Below are 17677 nucleotides of genomic sequence, written 5' to 3'. Positions count from 1 at the left end.
GATTAAAATATAAGTCTGTGTATGATTTCCCCAGACAGTATTCTCCCTCTGTTTACTTCATATCTTTCTTTTCTGTTTCCTATTCGGCTTCTATAAAACACCCATCAAAGTGGTATCTGAGGCCTGGATTTGCAAAGGTACCTAATCACCTAAACCCCAGATTTAGGTACCTAAATTTGTGTTAAGGTGATGTTAAGTCCCAGTTTTAGACTCCACTGTGATACAAAACATTCCTGCTGAAAGCTTTATATATCTAAACTCACTTGGCACCTAGTTTTCTGCCTCTGGGTATATGCACTGCTGCCTCACATTAGGTGTCCAGATTCGCAATTTGGGGAAGATAGGTATTCAGCTGCCTACCTTGTGTGGAGGGCCCAATCTGGTAAGAGTGCTCAGAGGTTGCCTACAAGATTGTGTCGCATTCAAAATATGGCCTCAGTACAAGATGATGGTGATGAACTTTTGAGCTGAAGTGGTTATGGTATTCAGCTGGGATGTGGGAGATCTGAGTTCATTTCCCCCCACCCCCTTCCAGAGAAGAAGAAAGGATTTGAACATGGGTTTGCCACCTCTCGGGAGAGTGCTCTAACTGCTGAGCCATGGGATTGTCCAGTGTGAAGCTCCCTCAGTGTCTCCTGTTGAAGCTGTTCTACTTTGGATAAAGAGTCATTGGAGCAGAGAGAATGGATGCTGGGTCCACCACCTCCCAGGGAAGTGCTATAGAATCATATTTTCTCTCTCTCCCAAAGACACTTTAGTATTTGAAGCTGTTCCACTGTTTATAAATACTTAAAAAGTCACAGAGTGAGAGAATGACTGATTATAGCTTGGTGGTTAGGATACTCACCTCAGAGGTGGGAGGACCCTTGGTCTAGTTCTCCTGCTCCAATCATTCTTCAATTATTTATCCAAACTGGAACAACTTCAGTAGAAGAGACTGAGAGAGCCCCATATCAGACCCATAGCTCAGTAGTTATAGCACCCTACAGGACGGGGAGAATTGAACCTGGGTGAGTCTCTAGCTATTTTGTGTGGAGCGATGCTCTGGCCTCATTCATTCTCACAAGAAGCAGCTTAGTCATCTAAGCTGCCTGACTCCAAAAAAGGGGTTCCTCTTTGTGAACCGCTAGCAAAGAGAGGCACCTCCCTACAACCTGGACTAAGGCATCTCCCTGCCTATAGGGCTGGAGTTTGACACATCCTTGATTTTGGCATCTCCTGTTGGGTACCTCTAGTCATTTCCCTGCCTAGCATGCTGGCTTTTGTGAATTGTATTCCAAGGTGCCTATCTCTCCCCATTCATTGTATAGGAGCCTAGATGTCTAACTCAGGCTTGGTGAATACAATACGTTCCTGTGATTTTTCTAGGTGCCTAAACATTAGGTTTTGCGATGCTCAGTATCTCAATGCCTAAATACCTTGTGGATCCAGCCTGAGTGCCTTTTCCTCTTCTCTATATTTTATGGAGTCCTTCTCTGTTTCCTGTCCCCTGCTTTTTCCCCCTCTCCCCCATCTCTTTTTTTCTGACTCATTCACGCATTCAGTTGCCATCTTTTTCTGTTAAAACCCTCATTACCTTTCACGTGTCTTCTCTCTGCTAGTCCTGCTGACATGCTGTGCTTTAGTGGTTGGCTGAAATGTGAAATGTTTCCCGTAGTGGAGAAAGAAGCGCTGTAATATGTCAGAGCATCAACAGAACAAATATATGAATGATAAGTCAGACATGAACAACTACCACATCATGTGTCAGTGCCTTAACTCAAATCTTTGGGGCAAAAGAGACAAGTTAGCATTAAATGCAAGATAGAAGCCTCAAAATTCCTAGTATTGCAGTAGCCTACTCTGTTACATTCACTTTATGTACATTATAAGCAGCTCCATATGCGTCGCTATGGCATAAATAACTGGATGTTCTATATAGGAGGAATTAATGTAATGGAGTAAGCTGTTGAAAGAAAAGCTGTTTCTTTGCTTTAATCCTTCAGCCAATGCAATCTTGTGAATCTTTTTAAGAGTGTGCACTGAGTGCCATTTCCTTTTTGCTGATTTCAGGAAGCCCCTGCAATGGTAAGACTGTGAATTTATATTCTCCTTAAAAATAAAGCACAGTGTTAAGGAAAATCAAAACAAAAAAAGAAAGTTCTTCACAAACTAATTTGTAAGGATTTGTTGATCTAGATATTATGTCCGTATCGATATCAAAAATTGCTCCCAAAAATCATTTTTCAAAGTTGAACCTCAAAGTGCAAAGAAAATGTTTTAAATCCACAACTTGTTAACAGGGAATTATTATAGAGCTAAACATTACATATTGTAAATGCATCTGAAGACAAAATAACTGAAAACAAGTATCTCTTTCACATACCTTCAGAAGTCCAAGTTTTTTGTGGTGTTGCAGTGCTACAGCTGAGATGGTCACAGAGCTTTGCGTTATGTAATACATACATACTCAGCAAAAAGAAAAGGAGTACTTGTGGCTCCTTAGAGACTAACAAATTTATCTGAGCATAAGCTTTCGTGACCTACAGCTCACTTCATCAGATGCGTCCGATGAAGTGAGCTGTAGCTTGCAAAAGCTTATGCTCAGATAAATTTGTTAGTCTCTAAGGTGCCACAAGTACTCCTTTTTTCTTTTTGCAGATACAGACTAACACGGCTGCTACTTTGAAACCTATACATGCTCAGTGTGGGTTTGATCCCTGCAGTCAACAGCATAGCTCCCACTAACTTTAATAGTGCAGAATGAGGGCTGTCAAGGTTCCTTCCCCACTCTGAACTCTAGGGTACAGATATGAGGACCTGCATGAAAACCTCCGAAGCTTACTTTTACCAGCTTAGGTTAAAACTTCCCCAAGGTACAAACTATTTTACCCTTTGTCCTTGGACTTCCACTGCCACCACCAAACGTTTATCTGGGTTTATTTATTAGGAAAGCGTTGTTTGGAAACGTCTTTCCCCCAAAAATCCTCCCAACCCTTGCACCCCACTTCCTGGGGAAGGTTTGGTAAAAATCCTCACCAATTTGCATAGGTGACCACAGACCCAAACCCTTGGATCTTAAGAACAATGAAAAAGCATTCAGTTTCTGAAAAGAAGGATTTTAATAGAAGTAAAAAGTAAAAAAAGAATCACCTCTGTAAAATCAGGATGGTAAATACCTTACAGGGTAATTAGATTCAAAACATAGAGAATCCCTCTTGGCAAAACCTTAAGTTACAAAAAGACACACAGACAGGAATATCCATTCTATTCAGCACAGCTTAATTTCTCAGCCATTTAAAGAAATCATAATCTAACGCATATCTAGCTAGATTACTTACTAAATTCTAAGACTCCATTCCTGTTCTGTCTCCGGCAAAAGCATCCCACAGACAGACACAGACCCTTTGTTTTTCTCCCTCTTCCCAGCTTTTGAAAGTATCTTGTCTCCTCATTGGTCATTGTGGTCAGGTGCCAGCGAGGTTATCCTAGCTTTTTAACCCTTTACAGGTAAAAGGGTTTTTCCTGTGGCCAGGAGGGATTTTAAAGGTGTTTACCCTTCACTTTATATTTATGACAAGGGCCTATATGAATGTACTAGTCAAAAGCTATGTTTAGGGTTGCCAACTTTGTAATATTTAATAACACTCCAGCAGGAGTGCCAGAACCTCTTCTTCCCTGCCCCTTCTCCCTGCGGACCAGCCCCTGCCCTGCCCCTGAGGCCCCGTGCCCATTTGCTCCTCTTTTCCCCCCGTCCCCCTTGTTGCTTGCTGCTCTTCACCTCCCCCACCTCTATTGGGATGGACTTGCCTGCGGAGCCGGGGCTGGGAACTGCAACTACCTGACGCAGGTAGGACCCAGCTAAGTAGGGACTGGCACAGGTGATGACTTGGCACCTCCCTCACTCACAATAACAGGACTTCAGGTGTCCAATCAGTAATCTGAATGGACACTGTCAGGTGCCCTTTTCAACCGGACTTTCTGGTCGAAAACTGGGCAGCTGACCTCCCTAGCTATGTTCCCTGTGTGATAGCTGAACATCACAAACACCCAATTAGAGAGAGGCATTCAAGGGAACAAGTGTTCCTTGCTTTGCTTTAGACTTTTATGATTACATTAGATGTTTCAGAACAAACAGAACCCTGAAGTCAGGATGTGGCCAGTAGGTGGAAAAATTCATTTTCAGAAAGGTTTTCATTAAAAGTCTTTAATATTTATATCCATACATGTACTCTGTTAATGACTTAGGATCATAACAGTTTCTTTTTAATTGACAAAGGCTTTACAATGAAACTTTGTTAGCCTAATTTTCAGCCAGCTATTATGTTTCTGAGTATAACTTTATAGATTATGAATCCAGACGGAACCTTTGTGATCATTTAGTCCAGGGGTCTCAAAGTCCCTGCCCGTGGGCCATCTGCGGCCTGAGAACCTCCCCACTGCAGCCCACAGAAACTTTTTTAAAAGTTCTTTCATCTGGCCCTCATGGCTACCAGCTGGGGGTAGGAGAGGACCGGGCAGGAGAGATTCACATGCCCCTCCCACCAATGTTGCTCCATCCTGCTGCTCCTGGGACCCTCCCAGGGGTTGCACTCGGCAACGTGTCATTCACCCCGAGCAGCTCCGCTCCCTGCAAGCGGTTCACTATCCCTGCTGTTGTAATCAATTTATTTGAAAATATAGAAAACACCCAAAATATTTAAATAAATGGTATTCTATTATTGTTTAACAATGCGATTAATTGCATGTTTACTCATGATTAATTTTTATAATCGCTTGACAGTAGTAGTTCTGATTATTTTAACTCTTCTGCTACTTTTCAATGACTCAGCTACCATGGCTTTGCTCGAGATAGCACCACCAGTATGGGACTAGCAAGGGGCCATGATTCTGGGGAAATAAGAAAAATCTGTTTTTCCTCTTTTTTCTCAGTTTTCTCCTCCCTTACACTGTTTGTTTCCATCTCGTTTCTCTACTCACTCAAATTGCTTCCTAGACCTTAAAAGGTACACAGCAGTAATATCCTTGTAGGCGTGCATATGCTCTGATATATCAGCTGCTGCACTGAGGTCAACTAGCTCTGTAGAGCCTCCTGTATCTCACTACCTCAGAAAACTCTATCAGAGATATGCCAAGTACAAGGACTGATATAGAATTACTCTTTATACGCTAGTCAGTCAGAACAGAACTTTCCCTGCAGACTGAAATAGCAAAATACTGGGTCCCCAAAATAGGAAATCTAGTGTGGAGAGTATTTGTGGCATGGGTATGATCAACACATAGTAAGTTTTCCTGAATTAAAGAATATTTTCAGTTATTGCAATTAAAAAAATCAAAATTTATCTACAGTTGTGCTATGCACTGTTATTGTATTTAGTTAAACCATTGCCAGTTTGTTGAATGAAAATGCTATTCTTTCATTTTAAAAGAGTAGTTTATATTTTGCTTTATCTTAAACCTGAAAAAAAAGAAGGGATCAAGCTAAACTGCAATATGCCACTCTTAAACCAAAATTAAAGGGTTTATGCACAAACTTGCACTAGTTTAGCTAAATCAGTTAAAAAACACGCATTTAATTAACCTGGTTCAAGTTTTTGTACGGACAAGGCCTAAATATCACAGATGGCACTGTGACTGTTGGCAACCGTTAGTTTTTAAAATCGAAAGGAATGTACTGTGGGGAGGAAAGTAAATGAACCTATAAATTAGAGTCTGCTATGGTCAGAAATCTTTTTGCGTAAAAATATCTACTCATAGACTCACAACCTGTTAGTCAAAGCTGCTCATATATTGCCAAAATACATGTTTTATGACTTTTAAACACTGTTATTTCTGTAGTCATTACAGCTAAGAGAAAAAGATGGATTTTCTTCTGGTTCATGTATCATCAATAGAATTGTGAACCAAGTTTTGATTGCAGAATCTTTATTACTGATGAATATGTGTGCATGTGAGCCACAAAGAGCTCAACCTGACTTTCACATCCCATGTCAAGTCACAGGGAGGGCAGTTTACAAGTAAAAATATAGTTTCAAAGTCCGAAAATCAAATCTAGAGTCAGTAAAATTCATATTAGTTGTGTCTAAACATGCCTTTTCTTTTTGAATTACATTTCACAGTAAGAACTGCACTTACTCCAGTTTATCCTCTGCCCATCATATTTTTTCAACGAGATTGAAAAAATTATGGAACATTATAACAGGGATCCGCAACCTTTGACACGTGGCCCATCAGAGTAAGCCCTCTGGCAGGTCAGGCCTGTTTGTTTACCCCTGCTGCATCCGCAGGTTTGGCCAATCGTGGCTCCCAGTGGCTGCGGTTCGCCGGTCAAGTCCAATGGGGGCCGCAAAAGAAGTGGCGAACCGTGGCCAGCGGGAGCTGCGATCGGCTGAACCTGCGGATGTGGCAGGTAAACAAACCGGCCCGGCCTGCCAGGGGGCTTACCCTGGTGGTCCGTGTTCCAAAAGTTGACAATCCCTGTATTATAGTCTTTAAAAACGATTTAATATGGTTTTACAGGACGTTAACAATATCATTTAAAAATCACTTCAAAAGTAGTTTTTCCACTGACACACAAATAGTGCATCTATTTTTATTTCTCATAACAGTGTTACTGCATCTTGAAAATCCATGACACAGGCTCCGGTACCTCAGAATCAACAAAAGTTAGTCTGGGTGCTATGGAGTGAAAGCTGATTTTAAAGCAGTTTCCTAGACAAAATGATGCACTATTTTTTTATGCTGTGTTGATTATGTTGGTAGTTGTAGCGCTATTCTGTGATGAATTGACAATTCTATTTGACTCCTGCTCTGCTTTTTTCTGCTGGGATTATTATGAGATTTAAAACTTTCTCATCAGTATATCGCTTTCCTTTGACTGACAGGCTTTGTTAATTATTTTTCGAAGAAAATTCAAACCAGAAAGACAAAGGACATTACTGAAAACTTAATACCACTTGACCTTGTCACACTAGCCCTCGGCATAAAAAAGATATAAATTACAAAGAAGACACACAAGTAAAAGATATTCACAAAAAAGCAAGCAATAGCTTCCGCTTTCTGCTCCCATTTAATGTTGCAGCAGGAGTAGGACTCTGACAGCTAGAGAGGCTTGCAGTCAGAAAACAGATTTTTAAAAGACTTGAACAGGAGAAAACAGTGTAAAAATGAATTTTAGAATATGCTCACCAAATATTACACAATGTCCCAAATCCTGTTGAATGTCTGCCTTTACCCAGGAAAGTTTTAACAGGTAGGAGGACTGAAGAACTAAAATTTAACTGATGTGCTATAATGTATATTCTTATTTTAAAATAAAATTCCTGTATTTCTTTCACATTCTTTAAAAATTATACAGTGTTTTACTCACAAAACTTCACCTTTATTGCCCTAAATTTATCCTTCTTTTTTTCCTGAATATTCTGGCAGAGAATACTTAACAACATTGTCTAATACTAGACACTCAAAATAAATATCTGCAACAAAAGGTTACTGAAATTGATAAAATCCAGTCCTATTCAGAAAAATTCTATAGCCAAAGGTATTTTTATGACTGATTAACTCCAATATCATAGTTAATTATCACTAAGGATTTCTGGAAATGTTGTAATTCCCAAAAGACAGTGGTTTGCAATGGAAATACACTGTCAACCATAATTACAGTCGTTAGTGTAGTATAAAAATGCATATAACATGCACATTTAATAGAGAGACTAATATGTATTAATAAGTGAGAGCTCTGAGGGGGCATTTTGATTAGAATTCCTTTAAAAAAAAACACTGGGTGTGAAAACATGTTGCAGGATCAGTGTGTTTGCACTGAATTTGATCCTGCTTAGATCGAAGTCAATGGGAGTTTGTTTTGTCATTGACTTCAACAGGCAAGGGATCACAATACCTTGAATGCAACAGAGATCTTTTTTCTATTGCCCAAAGATAATTTGTCTATTTTAAACAGAATCCAATGGCTGGAATTTGAAGCTAGACAAATTCAGACTAGAAATAAGGCATAATTTTTTAATGGTGACAGCAATTAACCATTGGAGCAATTTACCAAGGGTCATGATGTATTCTCCATCACTAACCATTTTTAAATCAAGATTGGATGCTTTTTCTAAAAGATATGCTCTAGGAATTATTTTGGGGACTTCTATGGCCTGTGCTATACAGAAGGTTAGACTAAATCAGGGGTCTCAAACTCAATTTACCTTAGGGCCAGTGCCAGTCCTCAACTCCTCCCAGCAGGCCAATAATGTCTCTGAAGATGGTGTTCACACCACCTCCCAGCCCGTTTCCCACCCTTTTCCCTCGCTCCCTTGGCCTCATGCCACCATGGCTGACTCTGCCTGACAACGAGTGATGCTCCTTCCATGGCTGACTCTGCCCAGCGACTAGTGATGGTATCTCTGTCCCTCTCCCCCAGCCAATGGAAGCTGCTGGGGTTGGGGAGCGGGGAGAGGGGCGCCGCCTATAGCAGACAGCCGGCAGTGTAGCTGCATGGTTTTCTTTTTTGGTGGTTTGGGTTCTGTAGTTTCCACATCTGAGTGTTGCTCTTTTAAGACTTGTGAAAGCATGCTCCACACCTTGTCCCTCTCAGATTTTGGAAGGCACTTCAGATTCTTAAACCTTGGATCGAGTGTTGTCACTATCTTTCGAAATCTCACATTGGTACCTTCTTTGCATTTTGTCAAATCTGCAAAGAAAGTGTTCTTAAAACAAATAACGTGCTGTGTCATCATCCGAGACTGATATAATGTGAAATATATGGCAGAATGCAGGTAAAACAGCAGGAGACATACAATTCTCTCCCAAGGAGTTTGGTCACAAATTGAATTAACGCATTATTTTTTTAATGAGCATCATCAGCGTGGAAGCATGTGCTCTGGATTGGTGGCGGAAGCATGAAGGGGCATACGAATGTTTAGCATATCTGGCACGTAAAAACCTTGCAATGCTGGCTACAGAAGTTCCATGCAAAGGCCTGTTCTCACTTTCAGGAGACATTACAAATAATAAGCAAAAAGAAAAGGAGTACTTGTGGCACCTTAGAGACTAACCAATTTATTTGAGCATGAGCTTTCGTGAGCTACAGCTCACTTCATCAGATGTTTACCGTGGAAACTGCAGCAGACTTTATATACACACAGAAATCATGAAACAATTCCTCCTCCCACCCCACTGTCCTGCTGGTAATAGCTTATCTAAAGTGATCAACAGGTGGGCCATTTCCAGCACAAATCCAGGTTTTCTCACCCTCCACCCCCCCCCCCCACAAATTCACTCTCCTGCTGGTGCTAGCCCATCCAAAGTGACAACTCTTTACATAATCAAGTCGGGCTATTTCCTGCATAGATCAAGGTTTTCTCACATCCCCCCCCACCCCCATACACACACAAACTCACTCTCCTGCTGGTAATAGCTCATCTAAACTGACCACTCTCCAGGTTTAAATCCAAGTTAAACCAGAACATCTGGGGGGGGGGGTAGGAAAAAACAAGAGGAAACAGGCTACCTTGCATAATGACTTAGCCACTCCCAGTCTCTATTTAAGCCTAAATTAATAGTATCCAATTTGCAAATGAATTCCAATTCAGCAGTTTCTCGCTGGAGTCTGGATTTGAAGTTTTTTTGTTTTAAGATAGCGACCTTCATGTCTGTGATTGCGTGACCAGAGAGATTGAAGTGTTCTCCGATTGGTTTATGAATGTTATAATTCTTGACATCTGATTTGTGTCCATTTATTCTTTTACGTAGAGACTGTCCAGTTTGACCAATGTACATGGCAGAGGGGCATTGCTGGCACATGATGGCATATATCACATTGGTGGATGTGCAGGTGAACGAGCCTCTGATAGTGTGGCTGATGTTATTAGGCCCTGTGATGGTGTCCCCTGAATAGATATGTGGGCACAATTGGCAACGGGCTTTGTTGCAAGGATAAGTTCCTGGGTTAGTGGTTCTGTTGTGTGGTATGTGGTTGTTGGTGAGTATTTGCTTCAGGTTGCGGGGCTGTCTGTAGGCAAGGACTGGCCTGTCTCCCAAGACTTGTGAGAGTGTTGGGTCATCCTTTAGGATAGGTTGTAGATCCTTAATAATGCGTTGGAGGGGTTTTAGTTGGGGGCTGAAGGTGACGGCTAGTGGCGTTCTGTTATTTTCTTTGTTAGGCCTGTCCTGTAGTAGGTAACTTCTGGGAACTCTTCTGGCTCTATCAATCTGTTTCTTTACTTCTGCAGGTGGGTATTGTAGTTGTAAGAAAGCTTGACAGAGATCTTGTAGGTGTTTGTCTCTGTCTGAGGGGTTGGAGCAAATGCGGTTGTATCGCAGAGCTTGGCTGTAGACGATGGATCGTGTGGTGTGGTCAGGGTGAAAGCTGGAGGCATGCAGGTAGGAATAGCGGTCAGTAGGTTTCCGGTATAGGGTGGTGTTTATGTGGCCATTGTTTATTAGCACTGTAGTGTCCAGGAAGTGGATCTCTTGTGTGGACTGGACCAGGCTGAGGTTGGTGGTGGGATGGAAATTGTTGAAATCATGGTGGAATTCCTCAAGGGCTTCTTTTCCATGGGTCCAGATGATGAAGATGTCATCAATATAGCGCAAGTAGAGTAGGGGCTTTAGGGGACGAGAGCTGAGGAAGCGTTGTTCTAAATCAGCCATAAAAATGTTGGCATACTGTGGGGCCATGCGGGTACCCATAGCAGTGCCGCTGATCTGAAGGTATACATTGTCCCCAAATGTGAAATAGTTATGGGTAAGGACAAAGTCACAAAGTTCAGCCACCAGGTTAGCCGTGACATTATCGGGGATAGTGTTCTTGACGGCTTGTAGTCCATCTTTGTGTGGAATGTTGGTGTAGAGGGCTTCTACATCCATAGTAGCCAGGATGGTGTTATCAGGAAGATCACCGATGGATTGAAGTTTCCTCAGGAAGTCAGTGGTGTCTCGAAGGTAGCTGGTGGAGGGTGAGAAAACCTGGATTTGTGCTGGAAATGGCCCACCTGTTGATCACTTTAGATAAGCTATTACCAGCAGGACAGTGGGGTGGGAGGAGGTATTGTTTCATGATTTCTGTGTGTATATAAAGTCTGCTGCAGTTTCCACGGTAAACATCTGATGAAGTGAGCTGTAGCTCACGAAAGCTCATGCTCAAATAAATTGGTTAGTCTCTAAGGTGCCACAAGTACTCCTTTTCTTTTTGCGAATACAGACTAACACGGCTGTTCCTCTGAAACCTGTCATTATGCAAGGCACTGCATTTAGCCGTATGGAGTGGAAATCTATCAACTGCATGAAGAAACTTGTACAGATACAGACAGACATCATCTTCCTTTCCAAATGCAAACAGATGGACATCGTACCAAAAGGACTGAAGGTCAAAAATCCATTACAATCTACATACCACACAGACTATGCTGACAGCTTGTGCCTCACGCTCTCAAAGAAACTGCGGAATCACCTGATCAAGATCCTCTACAGCAAACAGGGAAAGATTAAGAATGAGCTCTCAAAAATGGATACTCTCATAAAGAACCAACCTTCCACACAAACTTCCTCGTGGCTGGATTTTACTAAAACTAGACAAGCCATTTACAACGCACACTTTGCTTCTCTACAAAAGAAAAAAGACACTAAACTTTCTAAACTACTACATGCTACAAGGGGCCACAGCAATGGTTCCCTCACCCCACCTAGCAATATTGTTAACCTATCCAACTATACTCTCAGCCCAGCAGAAGCAGCTGTTCTATCTCGGGGCCTCTCCTTCTGCCCCTCCACCCCCACGAACATGATACAGTTCTGTGGTGACCTAGAATCCTATTTTTGATGTCTCCGTCTCAAGGAATATTTCCAAAATACCTCTGAACAACATACTAATCCACAGAGGTCTCCCTGCCAACACTACAGAAAGAGGGATTCTAGATGGACTCCTCCTGAAGGTCGAAACAGCAGACTGGACTTCTACATAGAGTGCTTCCGCCGACGTGCACGGGCTGAAATTGTGGAAAAGCAGCATCACTTGCCCCATAACCTCAGCCATGCGGAACGCAATGCCATCCACAGCCTCAGAAACAACTCTGACATCATAATCAAAAAGGCTGACAAAGGAGGTGCTGTTGTCATCATGAATAGGTCGGAATATGAACAAGAGGCTGCTCGGCAGCTCTCCAACACGAGTTTCTACAAGCCATTACCCTATGATCCCACTGAGAGTTACCAAAAGCAACTACAGCATTTGCTCAAGAAACTTCCTGAAAAAGCACAAGATCAAATCCGCACAGACACACCCCTGGAACCCCGACCTGGGATATTCTATCTACTACCCAAGATCCATAAACCTGGAAATCCTGGGCGCCCCATCATCTCAGGCATTGGCACCCTGACAGCAGGATTGTCTGGCTATGTAGACTCCCTCCTCAGGCCCTACGCTACCAGCACTCCCAGCTACCTTCGAGACACCACTGACTTCCTGAGGAAACTTCAATCCATCGGTGATCTTCCTGATAACACCATCCTGGCTACTATGGATGTAGAAGCCCTCTACACCAACATTCCACACAAAGATGGACTACAAGCCGTCAAGAACACTATCCCCGATAATGTCACGGCTAACCTGGTGGCTGAACTTTGTGACTTTGTCCTTACCCATAACTATTTCACATTTGGGGACAATGTATACCTTCAGATCAGCGGCACTGCTATGGGTACCCGCATGGCCCCACAGTATGCCAACATTTTTATGGCTGATTTAGAACAACGCTTCCTCAGCTCTCGTCCCCTAAAGCCCCTACTCTACTTGCGCTATATTGATGACATCTTCATCATCTGGACCCATGGAAAAGAAGCCCTTGAGGAATTCCACCATGATTTCAACAATTTCCATCCCACCACCAACCTCAGCCTGGTCCAGTCCACACAAGAGATCCACTTCCTGGACACTACAGTGCTAATAAACAATGGCCACATAAACACCACCCTATACCGGAAACCTACTGACCGCTATTCCTACCTGCATGCCTCCAGCTTTCACCCTGACCACACCACACGATCCATCGTCTACAGCCAAGCTCTGCGATACAACCGCATTTGCTCCAACCCCTCAGACAGAGACAAACACCTACAAGATCTCTGTCAAGCTTTCTTACAACTACAATACCCACCTGCAGAAGTAAAGAAACAGATTGATAGAGCCAGAAGAGTTCCCAGAAGTTACCTACTACAGGACAGGCCTAACAAAGAAAATAACAGAACGCCACTAGCCGTCACCTTCAGCCCCCAACTAAAACCCCTCCAACGCATTATTAAGGATCTACAACCTATCCTAAAGGATGACCCAACACTCTCACAAGTCTTGGGAGACAGGCCAGTCCTTGCCTACAGACAGCCCCGCAACCTGAAGCAAATACTCACCAACAACCACATACCACACAACAGAACCACTAACCCAGGAACTTATCCTTGCAACAAAGCCCGTTGCCAATTGTGCCCACATATCTATTCAGGGGACACCATCACAGGGCCTAATAACATCAGCCACACTATCAGAGGCTCGTTCACCTGCACATCCACCAATGTGATATATGCCATCATGTGCCAGCAATGCCCCTCTGCCATGTACATTGGTCAAACTGGACAGTCTCTATGTAAAAGAATAAATGGACACAAATCAGATGTCAAGAATTATAACATTCATAAACCAGTCGGAGAACACTTCAATCTCTCTGGTCACGCAATCACAGACATGAAGGTCGCTATCTTAAAACAAAAAAACTTCAAATCCAGACTCCAGCGAGAAACTGCTGAATTGGAATTCATTTGCAAATTGGATACTATTAATTTAGGCTTAAATAGAGACTGGGAGTGGCTAAGTCATTATGCAAGGTAGCCTGTTTCCTCTTGTTTTTTCCTACCCCCCCCCCCCAGATGTTCTGGTTTAACTTGGATTTAAACCTGGAGAGTGGTCAGTTTAGATGAGCTATTACCAGCAGGAGAGTGAGTTTGTGTGTGTATGGGGGTGGGGGGGGGATGTGAGAAAACCTTGATCTATGCAGGAAATAGCCCGACTTGATTATGTAAAGAGTTGTCACTTTGGATGGGCTAGCACCAGCAGGAGAGTGAATTTGTGGGGGGGGGGGGGGGGGGGTGGAGGGTGAGAAAACCTGGATTTGTGCTGGAAATGGCCCACCTGTTGATCACTTTAGATAAGCTATTACCAGCAGGACAGTGGGGTGGGAGGAGGTATTGTTTCATGATTTCTGTGTGTATATAAAGTCTGCTGCAGTTTCCACGGTAAACATCTGATGAAGTGAGCTGTAGCTCACGAAAGCTCATGCTCAAATAAATTGGTTAGTCTCTAAGGTGCCACAAGTACTCCTTTTCTTTTTGCGAATACAGACTAACACGGCTGTTCCTCTGAAATAATAAGCAGGCAGCATTACATCCCATAAATGTAAACAAACTTGTTTGTCTTAGTGATTGTCTGAACAAGAAATAGGACTGATTGGACTTGTGGGCTCTAAAGTTTTTGCATTGTTTGTTTGTTTTTTGAGTGCAGTTATATAACAAAAAAAATTACATTTGTAAGTTGCACTTTCACGAGAAAGAGATTGCACTATAGTACTTGTCTGAAGTCAATTGAAAAATGGTATTTATTTTGTTAGTTTTAGAGTGCAACTATTTGTAATAAAAATAATAATATAAAGTGAGCGCTGAACGTTTTGTATTCTGTGTTGTAATTGAAATCACTATATTTGAAAATATGGAAAAAAAACATTCAAAATATTTAATAAATTTCACTTGGTATTCTATTGCTTAACAGTGCAATTAAAACTGCAATTAATCCTGATTAATTTTTTTAATTGCAATTAATTTTTTTAGTTAATCGCGTGAGTTAACTGCGATTAGTTGACAACCCTAATAGCAAAATTACATATATATATCCCTGACATCGTATTTCAAAACTTATTTCAGCAATACTTGTCCCTATGTCTGTCTCAATGAGAAGTGCTGCTTTTTTATTTACATAACTTTCTCTGTTTTGTTTCTAGTTTGACTCAGCTTGCACCCCTATTTTCATGTATATCTTTGGAAAAGCTTAATATCAGCAACAACTACTTGTCAGGTGAGTATGTAAAATGAATTAAACAATATTTTTTTAAAAAAAAATTACCTTAAGGCCTTTTTTAGGAATACAGGCAACCAGCATATTATAAATTTCAGTTGTTTATTAAAATATATGGAATGGGGTCTTAAAATGACAGGAGCTATTCTATTCTATCACCACCTTCATGAGTGTAGTATCTGGGCACCTTCCAGTTGTGTACTAAGTGATGTCGCTAACATCTGTCACATGTGATTTGTTCTGTCTCTCATCCTCTCCCCAGGGGAAGAATTGTGTTTTTGTTTTTTTTAATGTACATGCTGCTATGTGCTTATGTTAAAGAAGGGTTGAAGAATTGCATCTTACATTTGGATTAGAAGGTGGTGAAGTTTGTGAGTTCATTCTGCCATCTCAGATGGGCCCCCTGAGACAGCTTTTTCTTCCACACAGAAGAGCATTATCCTTATGATAGGAAGATTAATTATTCTTCAGGAGCATTTGTTGGTCAGACTTCATCCCAAAGCTTCTGGTGATCTTTGAGATATGCTAGGCCTAGGCTGCTGAACACTTCAAAGATAAGGACCTTGAACTTGGTTAATTATTCTATGGGAAGCCAGTGTATGCAGCAGAGGACATGTTTGACATGCACACAGTAGTCTGTGTTGCTAAGGAGATGCTTGGTGGTGTGCTGTACTACTTGAAGTTATCCAAGGTCTGATGACTTGCACTGCTGTAGTCCAGATGAGAGGTGAGGAAGGTTTATGTAACTGAGGCAACCAGCATGTAATGGAGTCTCCTAACCAACTAGAGTTGTTAGAAGTTGTTTTATTCGTGGATGCTGCTATGTGAGAATTTAGAATCAGAGTGAGGAATCTGGGAGTACTGCTCACCTACATACTGACTTCACCAACTGAGGGTGTGTACCTTTAATCAAAGGAGATTGCACTGTGGCTGCAGAATCCTCAAACTGCTTTCCTCTTTCCATCAGCATAATCTCTGTCAAGTTCTTTTTCAATCAGCTGATCTTCATCCATGAGATGATCTCATCCAAGCACTGGGGCATCTTAGTGGTATGTCATATACAGTGGAGATGCATCATACACGCATTTAACTTACACGGATTCAACTATACACGCTCAGCAAAAAAAAAAAAAAATAACAATAACTCGCTGCGGTGGAGTACTATACAGGAGTTGACGGGAGAGCACTTGGGGGTCAATTTATCGTGTTTAGACTAGACGCGATAAATCAACCCCCGCTGGATCGATCACTGCCCGCCGATCCGGTGAGCATTTCGCCGCGCTGAGTGTGATTCTAGTGTTTAAAGATCTGTATTTTTTGTACAACATGGCCCCTAAACGCAAGCCAACTACTTCATCTGGTGCTCAACCGAAGAAACAGCAAGCTGTTCCAACGCTGAAGGAAAAACTGGCTGTATTGGCCTTATAGAGAGACGGTATGTTGGTCTCCAGTGTGGCGCGTAAATATGGCTGCAACTAATCTAGCATCCGTGTCATCAAGATTCGAGAGAGAGAAATTCGTCAAGCCGTGGCATCAAGTGCTCCAATAACTGCTAAGGTGATGAGCCAGGTGCATGATAAGACTTTAGTGAAGACTGAAAAGGCATTAAACTTATGGCTGGAAGACATGAACCGGAAACACATGGCTATTGATGGCAACACGTTGCAAGAAAAAGCTCTTAGCCTGTATGCACTGTTCAAACCTCCTGCCGAAGAGGGACAGCCTTCTGATGAGAAGGAATTCAAAGCCAGCCAACGTTGGCTTAACAGTTTTAGGAACTGCTTCAATCTCAAAAAGGTGCAGACTACTGGTGAAGCTGCATCTGCCAATGAAGAGGCAGCAAAAAACCTCCCCCCGGACAATTAAAGGAAATCATAGAAGAAAAGGGCTATCTTCCGGAACAAGTTTTTAATGCTGACAAGACTGGGCTCTTCTGGAAAAAAAAAATGCCCAACTGCACTTACACTTCAAAAACAGAAAGACAAGCCCCTGGCTTCAAAGCAGCTAAAGACTGTGTTGTTTTGTGGCAATGCAGCTGAGCATTTAATAAAGCCGGGCTTGCTCTACAAAGCTGCAAATCTCTGTGCCCTAAAAGGCAAGAACAAAAATCTCCTGCCCGTGTTCTGGCAATCAAATTAAAAGGCTTGGGTGATGGCAGCATTATTTCTGGATTGGTTCCACAAGTGTTTCATTCCGGAGGTCAAGTGGTACCTTGAAGAGAAAGGACTTGACTTTAAAGCGTTGCTGATCATAGACAATGCTCCTTGCCATCCTGAGGCACTCCGGTTTCCGCATAATGACGTTGAAGTCGTCTTTCTCCCATTTTTATTCTTTCATTTTTCTGTCTCTCTCTTTTTGACTATACGTGATTTTCGCCTTACGCACTGACTTTAGAACCTAATCCCCATGTAAGATACGACTCCACTGTATGGTGAAAAATAGGTAAAGCTCTGTGCCATCTGCATACTGCTGGCTAAAGAACAAAAAACCTAGACATGAATTACTGCTATATTTGAAACAATGAAAAATATGTTGTAGCTTCTATTCCACAGACTCAAGCTGGAATTGTATACCATCAGCTCT

General features: G+C 42.1%; 1 protein-coding gene across 5 annotated transcripts in view; it reads left to right on the top strand.

Annotated features, from left to right (window-relative positions):
• LRRIQ1 (leucine rich repeats and IQ motif containing 1) overlaps positions 1–17677 on the top strand; it is a 182635-nt gene that overhangs the window by 39542 nt on the left and 125416 nt on the right. For all 5 annotated transcript variants that reach the window (XM_048835653.2, XM_048835654.2, XM_048835652.2 and 2 more), the window contains exon 13: positions 15021–15094. In XM_048835653.2, coding sequence (XP_048691610.2) covers positions 15021–15094 — 74 coding nt within the window. The remainder of the gene's footprint in view (positions 1–15020; positions 15095–17677) is intronic.

Source organism: Caretta caretta, chromosome 1, assembly GCF_965140235.1.
Source record: "Caretta caretta isolate rCarCar2 chromosome 1, rCarCar1.hap1, whole genome shotgun sequence".
NCBI classification, from domain to species: domain Eukaryota; kingdom Metazoa; phylum Chordata; order Testudines; family Cheloniidae; genus Caretta; species Caretta caretta.
The sequence above is the reverse complement of the archived record's forward strand: the minus strand, read 5'-3'. Positions and strand labels throughout refer to the sequence as shown.